The sequence below is a fragment of the Nycticebus coucang genome, chromosome 5 (genome assembly GCF_027406575.1).
Source record: "Nycticebus coucang isolate mNycCou1 chromosome 5, mNycCou1.pri, whole genome shotgun sequence".
Taxonomy (NCBI): domain Eukaryota; kingdom Metazoa; phylum Chordata; class Mammalia; order Primates; family Lorisidae; genus Nycticebus; species Nycticebus coucang.
The window spans coordinates 126,408,099-126,429,368 of NC_069784.1; the positions used below are offsets into that span (position 1 = coordinate 126,408,099).

General features: G+C 42.4%; 1 protein-coding gene across 2 annotated transcripts in view; it reads left to right on the forward strand.

The window, feature by feature from the left end:
• PLEKHG1 (pleckstrin homology and RhoGEF domain containing G1) overlaps nucleotides 1-21,270 on the forward strand; it is a 246,192-nt gene that overhangs the window by 189,519 nt on the left and 35,403 nt on the right. For both annotated transcript variants that reach the window (XM_053592226.1, XM_053592225.1), the window contains 4 exons: nucleotides 5,587-5,656; nucleotides 11,089-11,135; nucleotides 15,663-15,813; nucleotides 19,944-20,075. In XM_053592226.1, the coding sequence (XP_053448201.1) occupies nucleotides 5,587-5,656; nucleotides 11,089-11,135; nucleotides 15,663-15,813; nucleotides 19,944-20,075 (400 nt within the window). The remainder of the gene's footprint in view (nucleotides 1-5,586; nucleotides 5,657-11,088; nucleotides 11,136-15,662; nucleotides 15,814-19,943; nucleotides 20,076-21,270) is intronic.

The following is a 21,270-nucleotide window of genomic DNA, read 5'->3' on the forward strand; positions in this document are numbered from 1 at the left end:
TAGAGAGCCCCGATTCTGACCATGGCTGTGGCCATTAATTAGCCATGTGACCTAATTGGAGCTACCTCTGTTTTATGAGCCATAGATTCCTTACCTTAAAACTAATGAGGGGTTGGAATGGAAGGTGTCTGAGTTCTCTCCCAGCTCAGTTGTTCTCGAGCAGTGAATGGCACTTCCTGTCCAGGTGAGGTGCATCTGGAGCCTGGGTGGGTCTCTCGAGATGCTTACCCTACCAGCAGATCTACTCTGGAGATGAAATTCAGCTTAGAAAGGAGCACAAGGAGCATAAATTTAGAACATAAGGAGTTAAATGTTGTCAAGAAGTATTTCTATTAAACTATGAGAAGTAAATTATTTTCTTCTGAGAAAGAGGATTTATACTGAAAGACCCAAACGTAACAACCTACGTCCGTAGCACTCCATCCTCCAGTAACAGAAAGCACTGGACCTGTGGCTCAAGGAGTAGGGCACCGGCCCATATACCAGGGGTGGTGTGTTCAAACCCAGCCTGGCCAAAACTGCAAAAAGAAAACCCGCACTGGCCCCAAAATGTGGCTGGTCGGTTTTTTGTTTTTAGGTTTTGAGGTGTCTTTCTGGCTATTTTTCTTAGACTTTTTCTCTTACCTTATTCAGTATTCAGGTCTCAGTTGAACCACACCTGCTTTTCTGTAAAAGATGATATAAATATCAGAACTATATTTTCCAAACTAAAAATAACCTTACACAGGGGATGTTTCTATAAGAATATTGGGAAGGATGTTTGAAATTGGAACTGTTTTAAAAGATCCTTTAAATGTACAAGATAGACCAGTGTGTTTTAAACTAACAGGATAGTACGCTGATGTAATTTCAGACACCAGCACATCTTTAACATAGTACCACTTGCTGAGTTTCAGTGTATTATCAAAGAAGGATATCCATTGTGTCTTGAGACGATTGCATATCCTGTATACTTGAGCCAAAGCAACAGATTGTAACAGATTGGATGTAGCAACAGGAAAAGAGAATCCATTTATGTTCTATTAAGTTAAAGGGTAGAGAGTTGCAAAACTGTAAAACGGTCCTACTCGCTCCATTTTTTGTTTCATAAAATCTAACTATGGTAGTTGTCAACCTCTCTATCTTGATCAAGTCGTGAAGTTGACTTAATTTTCATAGACCGGACGTGCACCACCTGTACAGATCAGGACAGCAGGCCCTGTTCCTCCCAGTGACCACCTCTGTGTGTTGTCCAGTTTGTTACAGTCCCTTGGATGGTCAACTTACAGAGGTTCTACTGTATTTTTCACAAAGTTATGTTAAGATGTATTAGATTTCTTAGTGGATTGATAATTTTTAAATTTAGTTTTAATTGCTAATAGAGCAGATCTAGATAGATGTAATCCACATAAAGAATTTTTAAGAGTATAAACCAGTCCTGACACCAAAAAGTTTAAGAACTGCTGCCTTGGAATGAGGAGTGTGGCATGATAAGCCCTGTCCCTGCCCAGAGTTCATGGTCAGCATTGTGGTGTTTCAGTTCAAATATGAAAGAACAAATGAAGATCCCCAGATGGCGAAGTGAGCCTCCAACGTGAATGACCGAAGCCAAAATGACCAAACGGGAACAGGAGCCCAGCAGAAAACAAAGAGCAGGAAAGAAAAATACAAAATCATATTTTTGAAGAGACTATTTTACATTCATGAAATGAGAATAAAAACATAAACATCCAAAAAGCATGTTTTTTTTTAAACCGTGAAATAAAAATATGATGGTAGAAATGAAGAAATTTAATAAAAGGCATAGAAATGAAGTCTCCCATAAAACAGGGCAATCAGCAGGAAGATAGAAGAGGAAACATCAAGAAAATTGAGAGTATCAGAGAGAATATCCAGAATGTGAATAACAGCGCAGCAGATTTACACGGTTTGGAAGGGACGGAGGTTCCTCAGTGGTTTGGTCCCAAGATCTCTTACATGCTTGAAAGTTACTAAGGCCCCAAAAAGCTTTTCTGTTTGTTTTATTATGTTTTGTTTACCATGTTGGAAGTAAACTGAAAAGCTGTTAAAATGTCTGTTTAATAATAAAAATAGGCAGCCATAGCAGAACAGTGAGCTCCGGAGCAAGTGAGAGCCAGACACGCTGGGTGACTCTGCCTCACCGAGGAATAAACACGGGGGAAGGAGAACCTAAGAACCCAGAGGCAAAATGTCATCACATGCGACCCTGTTGGGAGGAGCACAAGAAGCAGCACCCAGATGCTTCCGTCAACTTCTCAGAGTTTTCTAAGAAGTACTCAGAGAGGTGAAGACCATGTTGGCTAAAAGAGAAAGGAAAATTTGAAGACATGGCAAAGGCCGACAAGGCCCGTCAGAAAAAAGAAATGAAAACCTATATCCCTCCTAAAGGGGAAACAAAAAAGTTCAGGGACCCCAATGCACCCAAGAGGCCTCCGTCAGCCTTTTTCTTTTTCTGAGTATCACCCCCAAAATCAAAGGGGAACCTCCCAGCCCATCCATGGGTGGGGATGCAGAGAAACTGCGAGAGGTGTGGAGTGACACTGCTGCAGGTGACAAGCAGCCTAAGAAAAGAAGGCTGCAAAGCTGATGGAAAAATACAAAAAGGATATCACTGCATACAGAGCTAAAGGAAAGCCCGAAGCAGCAAAAAAGGGAGTTGTCAAGGCTGAAAAAAGCAAGAAAGAGGGAAGGAGAGGGTGAGAAGCATGAAGACCAAGATCATGATAAGTTCGTTCCACTGTAATACTTTTGCTGCTTTTGTTTTGGTTTTTGTCTATAAAACTTTTAACCCCTCCTATATACAACTCACTTTTAAAGAAAAAATTGAAATGTAAGGCTGGAGTAAGATATGTTTTTAAACTATAGTGTCTTATTTTGTACAGTTAACACACTCCTGAATGTGTCTTTAGATAGCCCTGTCCTGGTGGTAATTTTTTTTTTATTTTGAATTAATGAGGGTATAAATGTTTAGGTTACATTGTTTTCATTTCTAAAGTAAAGTTCAAATTGTAGTTGAGCCCTTCACCCAGAGGATGTGCTGAATACCCTCACATTGTGCACCTTAGGTGAGATCCCGCCAATTCTGATGGTAGGAATCAATAGGCACTAACCCTGCCTCGTACAGTGTGGGGGTTGTGATTGGCATGGAAGTTTAAAGCAGGTTCTTATTGGTACAAGCACAGATTAGTTATATGTGGGGATGGTAGGGTTTTCATTATCTTCAGTTGTCTCTGATGCAACTTACTGTCTGACTTGCTAGTAGACAACTAAATTCTCATATCTGCTTTTACTTTCCATCTGTTGTGTTATCACACATCATGTGGCCTCTGGAGAAGTTCACTGTACTCATGAGAATGAAAGTAAAAAAAAAAATCCAATTTTTCAGTGTTTTTAGCATATAGTGACCTTATGGACCTCTTGAAGGGGTCTCAGCAACCTCAGAGGTAATTGGATCACACTTGGAAAACTGCTCAAGATGATTTCCCAAATTTTCAGATGGACTTAGTACATGAAAAAGACCCACCCGAAAGCCTACCATCACAAAATTTCAGAATTCTGTTAATAAAGAGAAAACTCTAACAGCTCAAAGTTGCATGGAATCTGGTCCAGGGATCAGAATGATATTGGACCCTTGAGAATAGCATTGGAATTTATAAGGCACAGATAGTTCCCTGAATACTCAGAGACAATGACTTCTAACCAAAAATTCTATAGCCACTGACATTATCAGCCAGGTGCGAAGGGAGAATATTTTGTTTTTCTTTTTTATTATTATTATTAAATCATAGCTGTGTACATTAACGCGATCATGGGGCACCATACACTGGTTTTATAGACCGTTTGACAAGTTTTCATCACACTGGTTAACATAGCCTTCCTGGCATTTTCTTAGTTATATTGTTAAGACATTTATATTCTACATTTACTAAGTTTTACATGTACCCTTGTAAGATGCACCGTAGGTGTAATCCCACCAATCACCTTCCCTCCGCTCATCCTCCCCCCCTACCTCCCCTACCTCCCCTCCTTCTCCCTCTTCCAGGGAGAGTATTTTGAAACAGGAAGTGCCTCAGAGAAATTGCCTCCTATTACCCTTACTCAGAAAGCTGCTAGTGCATGCTGCAGTCTCCCAAAGGAAAGACTACCCCAGAAATGGTATTGATGAAGCACAGGAGATCAGTGAAGACCATCCCCAGAAAGGCATAGAAGAGAGAACCCAGCAAGCCTGGAGAGCAGCTGGTGCAGATTGGCGCAGAGGACAGAGGTCACCGAGTCCCGTGCAGCCACTAGATTATCTGGTGTTTAAATCCTGATGAGATCTGTACCTCTGGCACGCAGTTTGAGAATATATTAGTGGTGTATGCTTTGAAAACAAAGCAAAAACAAAAAAAAAAATGGTAACTCCAGGAAAACAGTTCTACAGGAGAGGAAATGAAATCATGCTATACTCCAGAGCTTAAGTAGGAATAATATGTAGTTTATGTAGTTTGAAAGATGTAAGTTCTGATGTTTAATTGCATAATAAAACTATTTGAGAGGCTGGCAGGAAGGGAAGCTTAAAGAAATTAATAAGTAAATAATGTGTTTTCATTAGTTTTCAGTTCTAGATATTGTCAGCATGCTTACAGCAGAAATAGCTAAAGAGTCAAAAAAATATTCTAGGCAGTGCCAGCCAAGAATGAGAAGCAGTGGCTCACACCTGTAGTCCTAGCACTTTGGGAGGATGAGGTGGATAGATTGCTTGAATTCAGAAATTTAAGACCACCCTGAGCAAGAACAAGAGCCCCATCTCTACTGAAAAAAAAAAAAAAAAAAAATAGTTGGATGTTGTGGCAGACACCTGTAGTCCCAGCTACTTGGGAGGCTTAGACAAGAGGATCACTTGAAGAAACTGAGGTTGCTGTAAGTAAGCCTTCTACCTCATACTCCTGATAGCTAAGAGTACAGGTATGTGCCACCACACCCAGCTGATTTAATTTTGGTGTTGACAAGGTCTTACTCTGTTGCTCAGGCTGGTCTCAAACTCCTGGCCTCAAGCAATCCTCCACGTCAGCCTCCCAAAGAGCACAGGATTACAGGTATGAGCCACCAGGGCCTGCCTGGATTTACTTTCGAAGAAGTGTATTTTCTTCCCTGGCATAGCTTTTCCTATAAAGCACTATCTCTGCTTATAATTTTATCTTTGGTAATGTGACTTTTTTACTGAATGTCTGACTCTTCCAATGGATTGGGAACTTTGTAAGACCCAGGACCGTATTTCCTTTGCTAACTGACGTGCTCTTCCTACTCCGCAACGTGTCTGGTACCTAGGTGGCCTTTAAGGAATGAATGAGTGTGCAGATGATAACAAATGTCTAGAAAATTGCTAGGCAAAGCTTGTCTCTGGGAGAATCACAGGTCCAGCCTGTATTTAAGTCCCTGTTCCTCAAGGAGCAGGTCCCTCATCTTAGCTTTGATACAATGCTATTAGGACCTCATTAAATCATACGAGTCCTTGTAAATGCTATAGACCTGTTTAAACTTTTATATAACATTCCTCTACCAGAAAGCTACAATCTAATAGTTCCTTTTTTTTTTTTTTTTTAGTGAACTTCTGCAAGATTTGGAAAACTGTGAAAATGATCCTGTGGCCATAGCAGAATGTTTTGTGTCCAAGGTAAGCAGGGTACACTCATCCAGGCCAACCAAGACAGATACAGAGCACAGATTGTTTTCATTTTAAAGTTGGAATGACTGGTTTGTTCCATAATGGATGAAGTTAACCACGAATCTCTCCTTGTGTGTTTGGTTTTTGTTGTTTTTTTTTTTTGGTGGGGGGAGGTTGGTTGGTTTTTTTTCAGCAGCAAAGAAAAAGATAACCTATTACTGGGGAGAAGGAAATGCTAATGTGGGTAGCTAACCTAGAACTTGTAGAACTGAATAATGTTACTGCTCTTTCCTAGGAGAAACTCAGCTTGGGAGAGGAGAGTTCAGAGTAGAAGAGTGTTAGAAAACTAATTCCCTATAAAACACCACTAAGCTGGTTATGAAATTCCAGTAGCATTGAAATATATATATATGAGAGATGGCACTAGGTTAGTCTCTGGTTATCCTTTGGGAGATGAAGAGAAGCAAAATTTATCTCCTGTATGTTAAAAAATGCACTCTCATGTCCCTACCATTTTCTTGAACTGCACTGATGGTTTAGAAAAATACAAGAGAAGGATTTTACTTTTAAAGCTTAAATGACAGTGAGTTTATCATATTCTGAACACAAATAGGAGATAAAGTTCTGAAATATACCAGGAGAGCTTTCCAAGTAGCTGGGACTACAGGCGCCCCCCCCACAACACCCAGCTATGATTTGGTTGCAGCCATCAGTGTTGTTTGGTGGCCCAGGCTGGATTCAAACCCACCAGCTCAGGTGTATGTGGCTGGCACCTTAGCCACTTGAGCCACAGGCGCCGAGCCTATAGTTCTATCTTGTTTAAATTCTCCTAAAAATTTCAACAGCTTTTGTTTGGAAAACCTCTAGCAAAAGTTATTTTGCAGCAAGCCTTCATGTGGTTTCTGCAGTCATAGTCTGATACGTAAAAAGGTTTTAGCAAAGTTCATGAAGATGCTTTGGGACCTACTGAGAATTAGCACCTCTTTTAAAGCCTCAGAATCCAGTATGAACTAGATGGCATCCCGGTCTGACCATAGGGTCATTTCGGTGGCTGAAGCTCCATCCCCGTGGCTTTGCATCCAAACATAACATGCTGAGGATTTTATTGAAGTGCTTTAAAAGCAATCAGTGAAATTGTATATAAAACTCTCCTGACTGTACGTGTGTGTCCACATGTAAAATGTGTGTGCACGCATGCTTACACATACAATGCTGTTCACAAGTTGCCCATGTCATCACTGGACAGGAATTTACAAAAGAGAAGGAAAATGAAAGGAGAAATGGGTGAAAATACACGCTGAGTATATCAAAGAAGGTATGTTACAATAACCACAGCACATAAACAGCATAGATGCTTTCGGAAACACTTGGGCTTTTACTGTAACTGTAATCACAAGTTGATTAAAGATGTTCCAGCATATGCTCAGCTCTCACTTAATTATTCACATAAAAGCTTGTTTATGTGCCACGTTGCCAGCTCCCAAATCTTATTTTTCACTGTAACATTGCCAAGTTTAATTAGAAGAGTGCCTTCAGCACTCCGCACATTCCCGTGGAAGCAGAGAATTGTGAGAGAGTGCTTGATTCTGGCACAACCGGCTTTTCACTCAGCACCCTGAAATTTAGAAGTTGTTATGTTTTCTAAAGCACAACCAGCTGCTCAACGCTGGGGAGGGGTGGAAAATTGCTTTAATTGGGAGACCATTAATGAAAGAGGTGAAGCCTGTGGTTGACTTCTGCTTTTATCTGAATCACCAGGGCTTACCCGGATTCATCTTTGACCTTGCTTCCTTCTGTGGTATGTGAGGGTTACAGACGTCCTTATGAACAAAGAGAGATTATAGCTTTTTACCTGATGGCTCTCAGAAGAAGAATAAGGGGTTAGTAGTTCTCTCAATGGACAGAAATTGAAGTTCCCTCAGCCTGCCGGGTAGGGAACTCAGTGACTATTTGTCTGCTCTTAGGACTCTGGAAACACCAGAAATATCTGTTTATTTTTCTGCCTTCACCTGCACGCTCATGTCCATCCCTCATCTTGACCTTGGGAAGGAGACAAAGTTTGTCTTCAGAGCTGCCATTCTCCTCTCAGAGCCCAGGGAGTGAGCACATTACACACACCCCACCGACTCACTGAAATTATCCTCAAGAAAGTGCTGATATTGGATATTCCATACCATTTAGAGTGATTTCCAGTCAAGGTTACCTTACCTATGTGCTATTTACATGTTAAGCCTTTCCCATAGTGTCCAATGAAAACATGTCAGGAATCAAACAGGGAGCGAGCGACTGTGGCAGAAGGACCAAAAGTCATACACATGAATACTTCGGCTGCCTGCTCAATAAGTATGAGAGGGCCCTACGTGCTCAGTCGCAGGGCCCTACGTGCTCAGTCGCCGAGCCCTGGCTTATATTTTGGTGCTTTAATAATTCTCATGTCTGCATCATCTCTAATTATAATTTGAAAGAGCTGAATAATTAGCAAGAAATACCTATTTTTGTGTAACTTATATTTCTATAATATACTCCCCTAAATACTTCTAAAAAGTATTCAGTGTGACACATGTCATTAATAGCGTTTACGAATTTAACGAGGGGCTGTTGATTATGGGGTGAAACGTCATTCATAGGGTCCACAGAGCTTCACAAACCTAAGATCAACCCTGTATTTGATTCTATATTAAGGATAAATGACTGATCTAAATCAAAACCTCTCATTTAAGATAGAAATAGAGCGAGGACGTCACAAGATGCACCAAAATTCAAGTATGCAGAGGTCTCTCGGCCTTATTACGGCTGTGGGGGGGTCGTCTATGTGATGCAATTTAAACATATTTTCATTGAGCCCACAGTGTATTGATTTGGCAAATCAAATGACCCTGTAGGCCCCACAATATAAGGAAAGTCAGCCTGATGGTGTTCAGTCTAAGGCTGAGTATAACAGGAGGCAGGAAAGCTGAAAGAAACTAAGAAAGTGTGACCAAATGAGGATAAAGCTTCAGTCTGATGTTAACTTACTAGAAGACCTTGGGCCAGTCACTTCGCCTTCTCATCCATGCAGCCAAGAAGGCTCCAGCAGCCAACAGGTGAACTCTGGGCACAAAGAGGCCCTGGTGGAGCCCGTGGTGGTCTACATGCCAGCCTGGCCTCCTCGGGAAGGTGATTGCCATGTGCAACTGCTGGCCCAGGGCTGGTGGATCTTATGTTTTTTCAGAAATCAAGATATTTAGGCCCAGATGGGTGGATCACCTGAGCTCACGAATGCGAGACCACCCTGAGCCAGAGCAAGACCTCATCTTTAAAAACAGCCGGGTGTTGTGGTGGGCACCTGTAGTCCCAGCTACTTGGGAGGCTGAGGCAAGAGAATCCCTTAAGCCCATGAGTCTAAGATTGCTGTGAGCTGTGACACCACGGCACTCTGCCAAGGACAACAAAGTGAGACTTTGCCTCAAAAAAACAACAAAAAAAAGAAATCAAGATATTTACAGCTTTCATGTTTTAAAAGTTGGGAACTAATTTAGATATTTCTAAAATACTATACTTAAAATTTGGTGGTAGTTTGAAATGTTGGCAAGGCCATGGGAAGATAGGCACTGCCACAGCTGACATGGGGGGGGGGGGGGCCTGGACACTATGGAATTTGCTATATAGATCCAGCATCGGAATTCACCCTTTCACCCACCAATCTTACTTTGTGAAATCTATTCCATAGACATAGAGACAAAAATTCAGTAAGTATGATGCTGTTCTTTACAGTAATGTTCATTACTGTAAAAACTAAAAATAGCCCAATTGTCCCTAAAGCAAGAAGCTGGTGGAGTAAACCACCATATATCTACATGATGGAGTCCATGAAACAATGAAAGCAGATACAGGGTATCTCTACATGCTACTGGGGGCCGGGGGAGGGAGCGGGACATGTATACAGCACTGTGGTTCTCAAAGTGTGGTAGAAATATAATTTCTCAGGCCCCACTTCAACTTACTAAATCAGAAACTTTGGTGAGGGACTCAGCAGTTTGTGTTTTAATAACCCCTCCAGGTAATTCTGATACATACTCAAGTTTGAGATTCACTGGTATAATGTGATATCAAGGTAAGAGGATGTATATAGGGAGGGGATTTGTTTTGTTTTTAAGGATAAGCTATTAAGACTAAAAATTGGTTATGAGGTTTGGTGCCCATAGCGCAGTGGTTACGGTGCCAGCCACATACCCAGAGGGTGGCAGGTTCGCACCCGGCCCAGGCCAGCTAAACAACAATGACAACTGCAACAACAACAAAAAAAGCCAGGCGTTGTGGTGGGCACCTGTAGTCCCAGGTACTTGGGAGGCTGAGTTGGAGGTTGCTGTGAGCTGTGACACTACGGCACTCTACCAAGGGTGACATAGTGAGACTTTGTCTGAAAAAAAAAAAAAATTGGTTATGAATGGGGGAATAGAGACATTAGGCTAAAATAGAATAGAGGTTAGAGTTCCTTTTTCTTTTTATGATTTACTTCATTTTTAAAGTTTTTTTGTATTTTTTGGGAAGTCAATGATAGATTTCTTTGACTATGTATTTGTAGAGTTGACTTTGAAACCATATGTAATTTTACATAATTATGGAACAAAACTTAAGTCTTAGAAAGCAGTCTCCATAAATTGAAAGCAAAATGAAACTATCCAGTTGGTGGCATAACCGTACAAAAAGAATTCCAATTGATTTGAAAATACACTTTGGACAAAATACAGCAAATGTGTCTCTAACCAGTTTAGTAATGATACTATTTATGGTGGTGTTACTATTCTGAAATTTTTGAATGTGTTGTGGGATAAAGCAAAGAAATATATCAGTGTCATTTAGAACTGGAACTGAACCTACCTATTGGATACAACGAACGCTATTTGGGTGAGAGTAAAGCATTATAAAAGGTATCTCTGTAACAAAAATATCTTAATATTTTTAATTTAAAAAAAACTTGGAACTGGTAGGAGAAAGAAAATACACTAATAAGAGTGATTATGGTTAAGGCGGCACCTGTGGCTCAAAGGAGTAGGGCACTGGCCCTATGTGCCGGAGGTGGTGGGTTCAAACCCAGCCCCAGCCAAAAACTGCAAAAAAAAAAAAAATGATTATGGCTAATTAAAATGCTATAGTCCTGAATCTGAATTGTAAGTATCAGTACGAACTAAAAGTGTACTTTATTCTTTAAAATACACCATGTTCCTAACTCTGTCCGCCAAAAGACATAGAAATAATGATTAGCCTCGTATCGAGAGCATTCCTAATGCCCAGAGTGTGGTCTCCAAACACTGGTTCCTGCCAAGGAAAATCAGAGTGCCATGAAGAATGGGTGTGGGTTTTAGGGAAATGGACGGGAAAGTCTGGAACTGTCACACCAGAAAATGAATGTTGATGTCTGTGCTTTTTTGCCAATAAAAATCTCTCTTGTTTCTTCACAGAGTGAAGAGTTCCACATTTATACGCAGTATTGCACTAACTATCCGAGGTACGGGTCAGAACGAGCAGGCTTATTTTTATTCATTTCTGTACTGTTTCAAGTCCCTTGGTCCAGTGTGTGTGGTTGGTGGCATTGTGCTCCTGGCCTGTGCTGAATTCTCTGGGAAGAATGCAAAACATGCTGAGAACAGATCGCAGGGTACCCAGACACTGGTTCAGGCAGGGGCACTCCCAGCAGAGATTGCTGCGTATCTCCAAGGAAAACCAGGTGAGCCAGTTACATCAGGCTGTGAGCCTTGTCTCTGGAGGCTTTTCTTTGTGCGCCATGTTTTTTTAAGAATTTGGGAAATCCTGCTAGTGAGCTTATATAATCTGCTGGAGAGAAAAATATGTTCTATGTTGGCTATTTAAGTTTTACAAACGATAGAGGTTTTATGGAGTTCAGGGAACCGACAGGTCCTGATAGGCAGGGAAAGTGAGACAGGGAATGTGTCATCCCCCCTGGGTGCTGAGCTCAGGAGCAGGAGGGCCGGTGAGGGAGCCTGGCTGCCCAGTGTACGGCCCATTTCAGTAAGGGAGATGGACCATGGCTGTAATAATTTGGTTTTCTCCAAAAAAACACTTACTGGGCATTTATTAATTCCTAAGGAATATGTTAAGTGCTATACATACAAAGCCTTGAATTTGATTTTTACAGCAACCAAGAGATGTTGAGGGATTAACAAAAAGCAGAAAAGCCACCCAGAGCCTGACGCCCGGCGGGTTCTCCCTCCACGAGTGCTGGTTCTCACCCGTCCCCATCCACCTTCTGCAGGTGAAGTGACTGAGGCTCTGACAGGCAAAGTGCTGCTTCTACAAGGGGCACATAGCTGCCAAACAGCCCGGCTGGGATTTGAACTGAGGTTTCTCTAACCTCATGCTACTTGCCAGGTTGCTGAAGCTTTGTAATTCCCCCACCTCAGACCTTTTTATTTTCCTTCTTTTCCATGTAGTTCGCAGGATTTTAGTCTCTTGCTCTTCATGTTGGTTTGGACTGTGTTGCCATGATGATTTATTTGGTTGGTGGCCAGCCATGCTTCTCCCTAAAAAGAAAAAAAAAAAAAAGCAAATAACAAAACCCCACATGTGTGTTAGAGCGTTTATCACAGATCCTTATCTGCAGACGCGCCATCATTTATAGTTTCACCCCAGCAGCTCTTCCTCCCAAAGTGTGTGTTTCCACCTCAGTGCTGAAGCTCTAAGAAATTGTAAGAGTCCCGGCTAAATGCCATGGTCCTTAAACCAAACACCAGATGGCAGCACACCCTCGTTCCGAGAAATCACAGAATTAGCCCTCCACTTGTCCACAAAACTTCTTCCTGAGGAAAGGAGAAAAGATTCCTACTCCAAAGAATCTACAAAGGTCTAAACCTGATTATCAGAATCTAAAGTGATGGACTCGTCTGGGGGATTGTGTCTGTGTAAATTTCATTATAAACATATCCTTTGAAGAAATCACATCTTGATAGAAACTTCCAAAATTACAAATGTAGAAGATTTTCTGAATTACCATGAAGAGTACACGGTAGGTGTGCTCGGCTGCTTATATGCTGGGCCACTTCCAAGACAAGGGAAAAGGCGAAATCTTTGTGCCAGAAAATTTCTCAGAGCCTGTCATTCTCAGGGCATTCTCTGTGTCATCAAGTGGTGTGTATTGGCAGGAAATAAGAACTGGGACCTCTTGCCTTCAAACAGTTCATATTCTCTTGAGAGTCAGAACTCAGCTAAATGTGGTAGTGGACTAGTGTGTTACGGAAGACCAAATAAAGGAATAGGAATTAATATAGGGCACCCTCAGTAATGTGTAAAGGAAGCTAAGGACACCCAAGGTAAGGAGGATCGGTCCCAGTGAGGACAGTTAAGGATAGTTTTCTGGAAGGAACAGGGTATTTTGTTTTGTTTTGAACCTGTCTTTGAGAAAACGTGTTAGAGAGGTGCTCAAAAGACGTTCTCAGGGAAGAAGCCATGTCCGGTTCTTGGCCAATGTGTACTTTTCATAGTCAGAGAAGTATTTCCTTCTGTCCCCTTGTCTGCAATTAGTTTGCTCTCTGAGGCCCAATGTTCCCTTTCCCCTGTCCCAACAAGCATAGAATGCCAGGTGTTTGAGCCCATCTGACGAAGTTTTCTTCCCATTTGGAAGAAACGGTGCTATTTAATGGTGATATTAGATGCTGGCACACCCTGACAGGTGTCTGCTTTCTTTACACCAGTCACGCCCCCGTGATTTTACTGTGAAGAGACACAAGCCCCCACCCCAACCTGCCCCCAGGGAGGGGCACAATCTGGTCAAGTCATTGTCCTCAGATGCCTGCCAATGCCCCAGACTTCTTGGACCCAGAGCTACACTCACTGTGTGACGGGTCTGTATTTGTTTTTCTTTCTTTTTTTGTTTGTTTTAAAGACAGTCTCATTTTGTCGCCCTCGATAGAGTGCTGTGGCATCATAGCTCACAGAAACCTCAAACTCTTGGGCTTAAGAGATTGTCTTGCCTCGGCCTCCTGAGTAGCTGGGACTACAGGCACCCGCCACAACACCTGGCTATTTTTTAAAGACAGGGTCTCACTCTGGCTCAGGCTGGTCTGGAGCCTGTGACCTCAGGGCAGTCCACCCACCTTGGCCTCCCAGAGTGCTAGGATTACAGGCATCAGCCACCAGCCACCGCACCCAGCCTGTGTGGCACGTCCTTATTCTTGAGCAAGAGTTCAAAAGCCCACGGATGGCTACTGAGTGGCCGATTCTGATTCTAAAGAGCATTAGTAAAGTTCCCAGATTATGTAATGTAGCAGAATTTTGAAATCTCAATTCAAGAAGGAAATAAATCTATTCAAACAGATATTTCTCAGAGCAGGTGGGCCCAAAAGGGATTCTGGTGGCTTAACTATAAGACTTCCATTTAACTTTCTTCCACAGAATCGTATTTTGTTCTTTGGTGTTCTACATGACTTTTTTCCCAAAAAATCACTTTATAATTCTGAAAATATATTACTCAGGTAAAAAAGAAGTGAAATTATTTTCATCTACTTCTACATTATGAAACCATAAGATTTTTTTTTTTTGAGACAGAGTATCACTATGTCACCCTCAGTAAAGTGCCATAGTGTCACAGCTCACAGCAACCTCAAATTCTTGGGCTTAAGCAATTTTCTTGCCTCAGACTTCTACAAAACTGGGACTACAGGTGCCCGCCACAATGCCCGGCTACTTTTTTGTTATTGTTGTCATCGTTGTTTAGCAGGACCGGGCCGGGTTCGAACCCGCCAGCCCCGGTGCATATGGCCAGTGCCCTAACCATTGAGCTACAGATGCTGAGCCAAACCATAAATGTACATGTGTGTGACTGTACCTGTCTGTTAGCTTGCTTTAGGTACATATGAGACTCAAGTCTTATTTCAATCATTCCCTTAAGATGTTTTGGGATATCCTGGGGGAAGCTGGGTGGAGGTGTTCTGACCTGTGTTTCAGATACCCTGCATTGAGGCCCGCTTCACAGTAATAAGGCTTTTCCAGAAGCCGTGTTAAGAGTAAGGAGAACCAGTTGGAGGTGGAAAGAGAGATCTGTTCACAAATCTTCAGAGGGACCTTAACCCTGGGCAGAGGTCTCTAAAGGGGGCTACCCACAAGGTCACATTTGTGCATCACATAAAGTGGCCAGCAGAGGGGGTAACAAATACCCTGGTAGGGGGCTCTGTCAACTGGCAAGAAGGGAGCTCCTTTTTCTTAATACAAAGGTGCCTCCTCCTTATCTAACCTGTGGAAACAGCACAGACACGTGAGGCGAGCATTGCACAAGAGGGGCTAAAATCCCACTCACAAACCTTTTGCCAAGCCGTGTGTCCTGGCATGAAGTTGCATGTTCCAGAAGGAAGTACCTTCCTGCCCAATAGCCATGAGCCATGGTGCTGTCTTCCCTGGGTGTAGGGCCTTTTTCTGCTTCGCCCTCCCAGAGGGGCTTGATCTAATCTGCACAAATCCTGGCTCTGTAGCAGGGCATTTATACTTAACTGGCATATAAAACTTGAATACCCAACTCAGCTCTGATTATTCCTAAACTCACCTAGTAGATACATGTAAGAATTGGTCTGTGTCTATATATCTGTAATAAAATTCATGGGTCAAAGAGTATCTCCAACTCTACTTATTAAAGTACTTTCCAAAGAGCTTATTTCAAATTTAAACTCCTGCCAGCAGGCTGGGTGAGATGGCTCACGGCTATAATAATCCTAGCACTCTGGGAGGCCGAGGCAGGTGGATTGCCTGAGTTCAGGAGTTTGAGACCAGCCTGAACAAGAGCGAGATCCCATCTCTACTAAATATAGAAAAACTAGGCAGGAGTGGTGGGCACTTGTAGTTCCAGCTGCTGGGGAGGCTGAGACAAGAGGATCAAGCCCAAGAGTTTGAGGTTGCTGTGAGCTATGGTGATGCTATGGCACCCTACCTAGGGTGACAGAGTGAGACTCAGTCTCACAAAACAAAAAAACCCTGGAATACCCCACGTAAAAAGCATTACCATTTAGATAAAAATGGTTCGCTCTTGCAGATCAGTCGCCGTGCTGACAGAGTGCATGAGGAACAAGCTACTGGCCAAATTCTTCAGGGAACGTCAGGAAACTCTGAAACACTCACTGCCTCTGGGGTCCTATCTCTTGAAACCAGTTCAGCGGATTCTCAAGTATCATCTCCTTCTGCACGTAAGTTTCTACCCGTACCCGAGCACTTTGCAGGGGAGCGAGATTGTGGGTGTATTTATTAAATTTGGGGGAAAATACCAGAAAAGGCTGTAGACATACGGAAACGTTTTCCACACTCATATTTTACAACTGACTAATCTACTTTGAGGCATTAGGGATGTTCATGTGGGCCTGTAGCCCCATTGACAACAGCCAAGTTAAGAGATTAATTTTAGCTCTGATTCTCATCGGGCTTAGGAGTCCTCACACTGGGCAGTGACAGTTTCAGGCAGGGAGCTATTGTCTAAATGGAAAACAGATTTTTTTTGATGTTTTATTTCTGTGAACCCCGATTCAGTAGGCAGCTGGGAGGGAGGGAAGGCGATTTGTCATAGATTGGCTTTTGTATGAAAGCAGAGAGAGAGGGGCTGAAGGGGAGAGGACAGATGAGCAGGTGGTGAGGGATCTCCAGGCTGGGCTTAGCCTCACTCAAGATAGCTTCTCTTTTTATTATTTTCCACCACTCTTCAAAAATTCAAGGAGCCATTAGAAATAAAGATAGTCGTAGCTCTCAAATTCTCATCTCTTATCCTGTAAGGAAGTTGACACAAACGGAAAAAAGTTTTATTGAGGTCGTTTTCATTCTGTAAGTAGGACCTGCTCACCTCGGTAACAGGAAAAAGACAGTATCGCGGAGTAGGAACAGGGCTCGGGGGCTGGACCGCCGGGGTCCAAATTCTATAAATTGCCCACATTCACTATGGCTTATAAGCACTCCATAGAAATAAGCTATTGTTTTCATTATTTTTGTATTACATCAAAAATCCCTTTTTAAAAGGGATTTTAACCCCAAGCACCTCTCTCTGTCAACATGCCTGTAGTTCACAGGTATCTCTTCTTAAATGATTGCAGGATCTAATTTGGACGGTCATTTCAGGTAAAGCTGGACTGCTCAGTTCCACACATTTAAAATTTTTTTTTTTTTTTTTTTTTTTGTGGTTTTTGGCCGGGGCTGGGTTTGAACCCGCCACCTCCGGCAAATGGGACCGGCGCCCTACTCCTTGAGCCACAGGCGCCTCCCCACACATTTAAAATTTTAAGAACTTTGACAGTCCAGCTTTACCCGAAATTCCTTTGCTTGGTCTCTGCCTAGGTGGTTCATCTTTGGGGAGATTATTATATCCTGTGAAGATACATCTGAGATGTTACTTTAATTTTTTTTTTTTTTTTTTTTTTTTGAGACAGAGTCTCACTCTGTTACCCTGGGTAGAGTGCTATGGTGTCATAGTTCACAGCAACCTTAAACTCCTGGGCTTGAGCTTCCTGTCTCCACCTCCCGAGTAGCTGGGACTACAGGTGGGCACCACTATGCCCGGCTAGGTTTTCTATTTTTAGTGGAGATGGGGTCTCACTCTTGCTCAGGCTTATCTGTAACTCCTGGGCTCAGGCAATTCACCTGTCTTGGCCTCCCAGAGTGCTAGAATTACAGGCCTGAGCCACTGTGCCCAGTTTTTAAATCAATCCTAATGTTTTCTTAGGACTAGTGAGATTAATTAGCTGCTTCCAAACAATTCTTAAATAATCTGTCCCAAGACAACTCTCTGCTGAAGTAGGTTAATAGGACATCTGAGACCGGTGTGTCCCAGCGATCTCTCAGGGTCAGTCTTCTAGACAATGAGATGGCCGCCAATCAACAGAACAGTCTGAGATCTCAAGCAGGTAAAACAAGTCAGGACCCCTACAAAATTAATAGTAGAACAAACAGCCCTTGCCCTCTATATTAAGAGCTGGCAATGAAGAAAAAAGGAAAGGATATTATTTGGATTACTCCAAAACTAATTTTGGTTGCCTTTGAAGTCTGTGAAGCTTCTGTCATTGATTAGAGTATTCCCCTTGCCATTCACATCATTTCAAAGTTGCACAGCCATCCATGAAAACCCCCACAGGAACTTCCTCTGTACTTCTGTCTGTTTACTGATACATGGAATTGGCTCTTAGGCAAATGAAGGAATTACTAGTTTTTAAAATTTGCCATTGATCTTGAACTTACCTGGAAGTCTTTAGTTTCATTATTATAATTTCACAGAGCCTTTTTAACAGCTGAGTCTGAAGGCGGAAAGTAAATGTAAACTCCTTGCCCACTTCTAGCTAGATGAAAAACTTGAGTACTCAGTAAAGTAAACGAAGATTTACAAAATGTTACTGTGATATAATGGAATGTTGCCCAGACAAATTCCTGGGCTCAAGTGATCCTCCCACCTCAGCCCCTCCCCATTAGCTGGGACTACAGGTGTCTACCACCACAAATGGGGTCCCTGTGTTGCCCATGCTGCTTTTGAACTTCTGACCTCAAGTGATCCTCCCATGTCAACCTCCCAAAGTGTTAGGATTAGAGGCATGAGCCGTGGTCCAACTCTGTTGTTTTTAAGAAGATATAGCTTCCATATGATCAGTTATTGACCACAGAGCTCCCTGCTAGCCATTGTGAATACAATAAAGAATCCAAGGAGGGCCAGGTGCAGTAGCTCGTGCCTGGAATCCTAGGACTTTGGGAGGCGGAGACAGGTGGATTGTTTGAGCTCAGGAGTTCAAGACCAGCCTAAACAAGAGCAAGACCCTGTCTCTACTAAAAATAGAAAAACTGAGGCAAGAGAATCACTTGAGCCTAAGCGTTGCTGTGAGCTATGATGATGCCATGGCACTCTACAAAGGGCAACAGCTTGAGACTCTGTCGAAAAAGAAAACAAAGAAAAAAGAATTAAAGGAGCTATATACAATAGTCTGTATCCCTAGGTTCTTTGAAGAGTCTAGGGCAGTGATTGTCAACCAGTAGGCTGTAGCACACTGGGCTATGAGAGGATCTTAGGTGTGCTGTGAAAATTTTTAAAGATCATTAATTAAATTTCCAAAAAGTTCAAAACACAGTGAGTATATTTTTTTTTTTGCTCTTTTTTTTTTCTTTCTTTTTTTGTTTTTGTGGGGTTTTTTTTGGCCGGGCCTAGGTTTGAACCCACCACCTCTGGCATATGGGACCGGCGCCCTACTCCTTGAGCCACAGGCGCCACCCATCTTTTTTTTCTTTCTTAATCAACATAGTTTTAATGTAACTGTAGGTTCAAGTGTTTCATGAGATTAAAAATGGTTGAAAAACACTGGTTTAGGGACAGATTTTTTTATATGCTCAAAAGAATTAGAGCAAGTCCCTTTCTCATGTTCCTGGGATTATAAATGTCCAGTGGTAAAATTGGTGCTCATGTGATATGCTTCTGACCATGAGAGAATGGAATACTTCAACCATGAGATCTCTTGCAGTACTGAAGGGTTGTCTTCCATGAACTTCATCTGGGCTTTAGAACCTTAACTATAGGAATATGTACTTGTTATAGAGACTTTTTAATGTAATGTCTACTATATTTTTGCTGTTACATATTAAGGTCCTCTATGAAACATTTGTTTCCTCTGGAAGAAAAAATAAGTATGTTTTTTATCATGTAAGAATGAGAACTAGGCCAGGCACAGTGGTTGACAGCCATCACCTTAGCACTCCGGGAGGGTGAGGCAGGAGTGAGCTCAGGTGTTTGAGACCAGCCTGAACAGAGCAAGACCCCATCTCTGCTAAAAAATACAAACATCAACTGGTGTTGTGACAAGAGCCATTGTAGTCCCAGCTACTCAGGAGGCTGAGGCAGGAGGATCACTTGAACCCAGGAATTGGAGGTTGCTTTAAGCTAGACTGATGCCAAGGTACTCTGGCCTGAGTAATAGAGTGAGACTTTGTCTAGGAAACAAAAAGTAAAACTACATTACTAAGAACTGTGTTACACTGGCCATTGGGAAGCTCAGAACTCCATAGCTATAAGAACAACTCTCTCATCTATTATAATAACCATGTGTATAATATCTCTGTAAGGCTTAGTGGACCACACATCTTTTATCTTCTTTGCCCTAAGATTCTATTCTACTTTTGTTTTTCCTATCCCTGTATTTGTTCCTATCATACTGGTTTTGGGGAAGATTTTTTTTTGGCCTCAAAATCTTCAGGAATGGTGTAGCATGTAAATAAGTAAAAACAAAATGTAAGGACCTAATCATAGAGGTACCATTGGTTGGTATGAGAAAAAGTGGAAATCAACTAATTTTTTTTTTTAAAGGAAATAGAAAATCACCTTGATAAGGACACGGAAGGCTACGACGTGGTGCTGGATGCCATAGACACGATGCAGCGAGTAGCCTGGCACATCAATGACATGAAGCGGAAACACGAGCATGCGGTCCGGTTACAGGTCAGCCACGAGACGTCCGCGCCCAGCAGTGCGGTTGGGACACTGACTTGTTACCACTTTCTAAGTTAAATATTAAGGTGGCTCGGTTACTGCACTTCATTCATGGTCTTCAGTACAGTTCTCCCTGAAGGAAGGTCAGGACCCCAGGAACACTGATCATTGTACCGTACAACTATTTAATACACAACTTACCTTTGTAACTTTTAAGCTATGGTTTGCTCGTAGTCCCTTTGAAGACCCAAGTTAAATATTTGAGTCTCCCAAGGCCTTATATTTATTACAGCTTTCCACGGTTTCTGTCCCTTATGGTCAACCAAAGTCCAAAAATAGGAAATGGAAAATTCTAGAAATAAACAATTTATAAGGTTCAGTGTAGTGGCTCATCCCTGGGATCCTAGCACTCTAGGAGGCTGAGGTGAGTGGATTGCTTGAACTCAGGAGTTCAAGACCAGCCTGAGCAAGAGTGAGACCCTATCTCTACCAAAATAGAAAAGTGTAGGCCGGGCACAGTGGCCCACACCTATAATCCTAACATTCTAGGAGGCTGAGGTGGGCGATGGCTTGAGCTTAGGAGTTCCAGACCAGCCTGAGCAAGAGCAAAACCCCATCTCTACTAAAAATAGAAAAACTAGCTGGGTGGGGTGGTGGGCACCTGTAGTCCCAGCTACTCACGAGGCTGAGGCAAGAGGATGTCTTGAGCCCAGGAGTTTGAGGTTGCTGTGAGCTAGGCTGACACCATGGCACTCTGCCTGAGCAACTGAGTGTGACTCGATTTCAAAAACTAAAAATTCTTAAGTTTTAAATTGTATGCCCATTGTGAGTATTGTGATGAAATGTCATGCTGTCCTCCTCCTCCTCCTCCTCTGGGACGTGAATCGTTCCTCTGTAACTACGGCACTCTACTGAGGGCAATGGGTCCAGTGCGTCCACACCACCTACAGCTGTCACCTTAGTAGCCAGCTTGGTTATCAGACCAGCTGTTGAGATATCACAGTGCTGTGTCCAAATCCACCTTACTTTAATTAATAACGGCCCCCATATGCAAGAGTAGTAATGCTGGCATATTATTATATTTGATCTCTTTGATTATTGTTGTGCATCTTTTACTGTGCCTAATTACAAATTAAACTTTACCACCGGTGCATATGAATAGGAAAAGACATGGTTTGCATAGGGTTTCAGGCCTCTGGGGTGC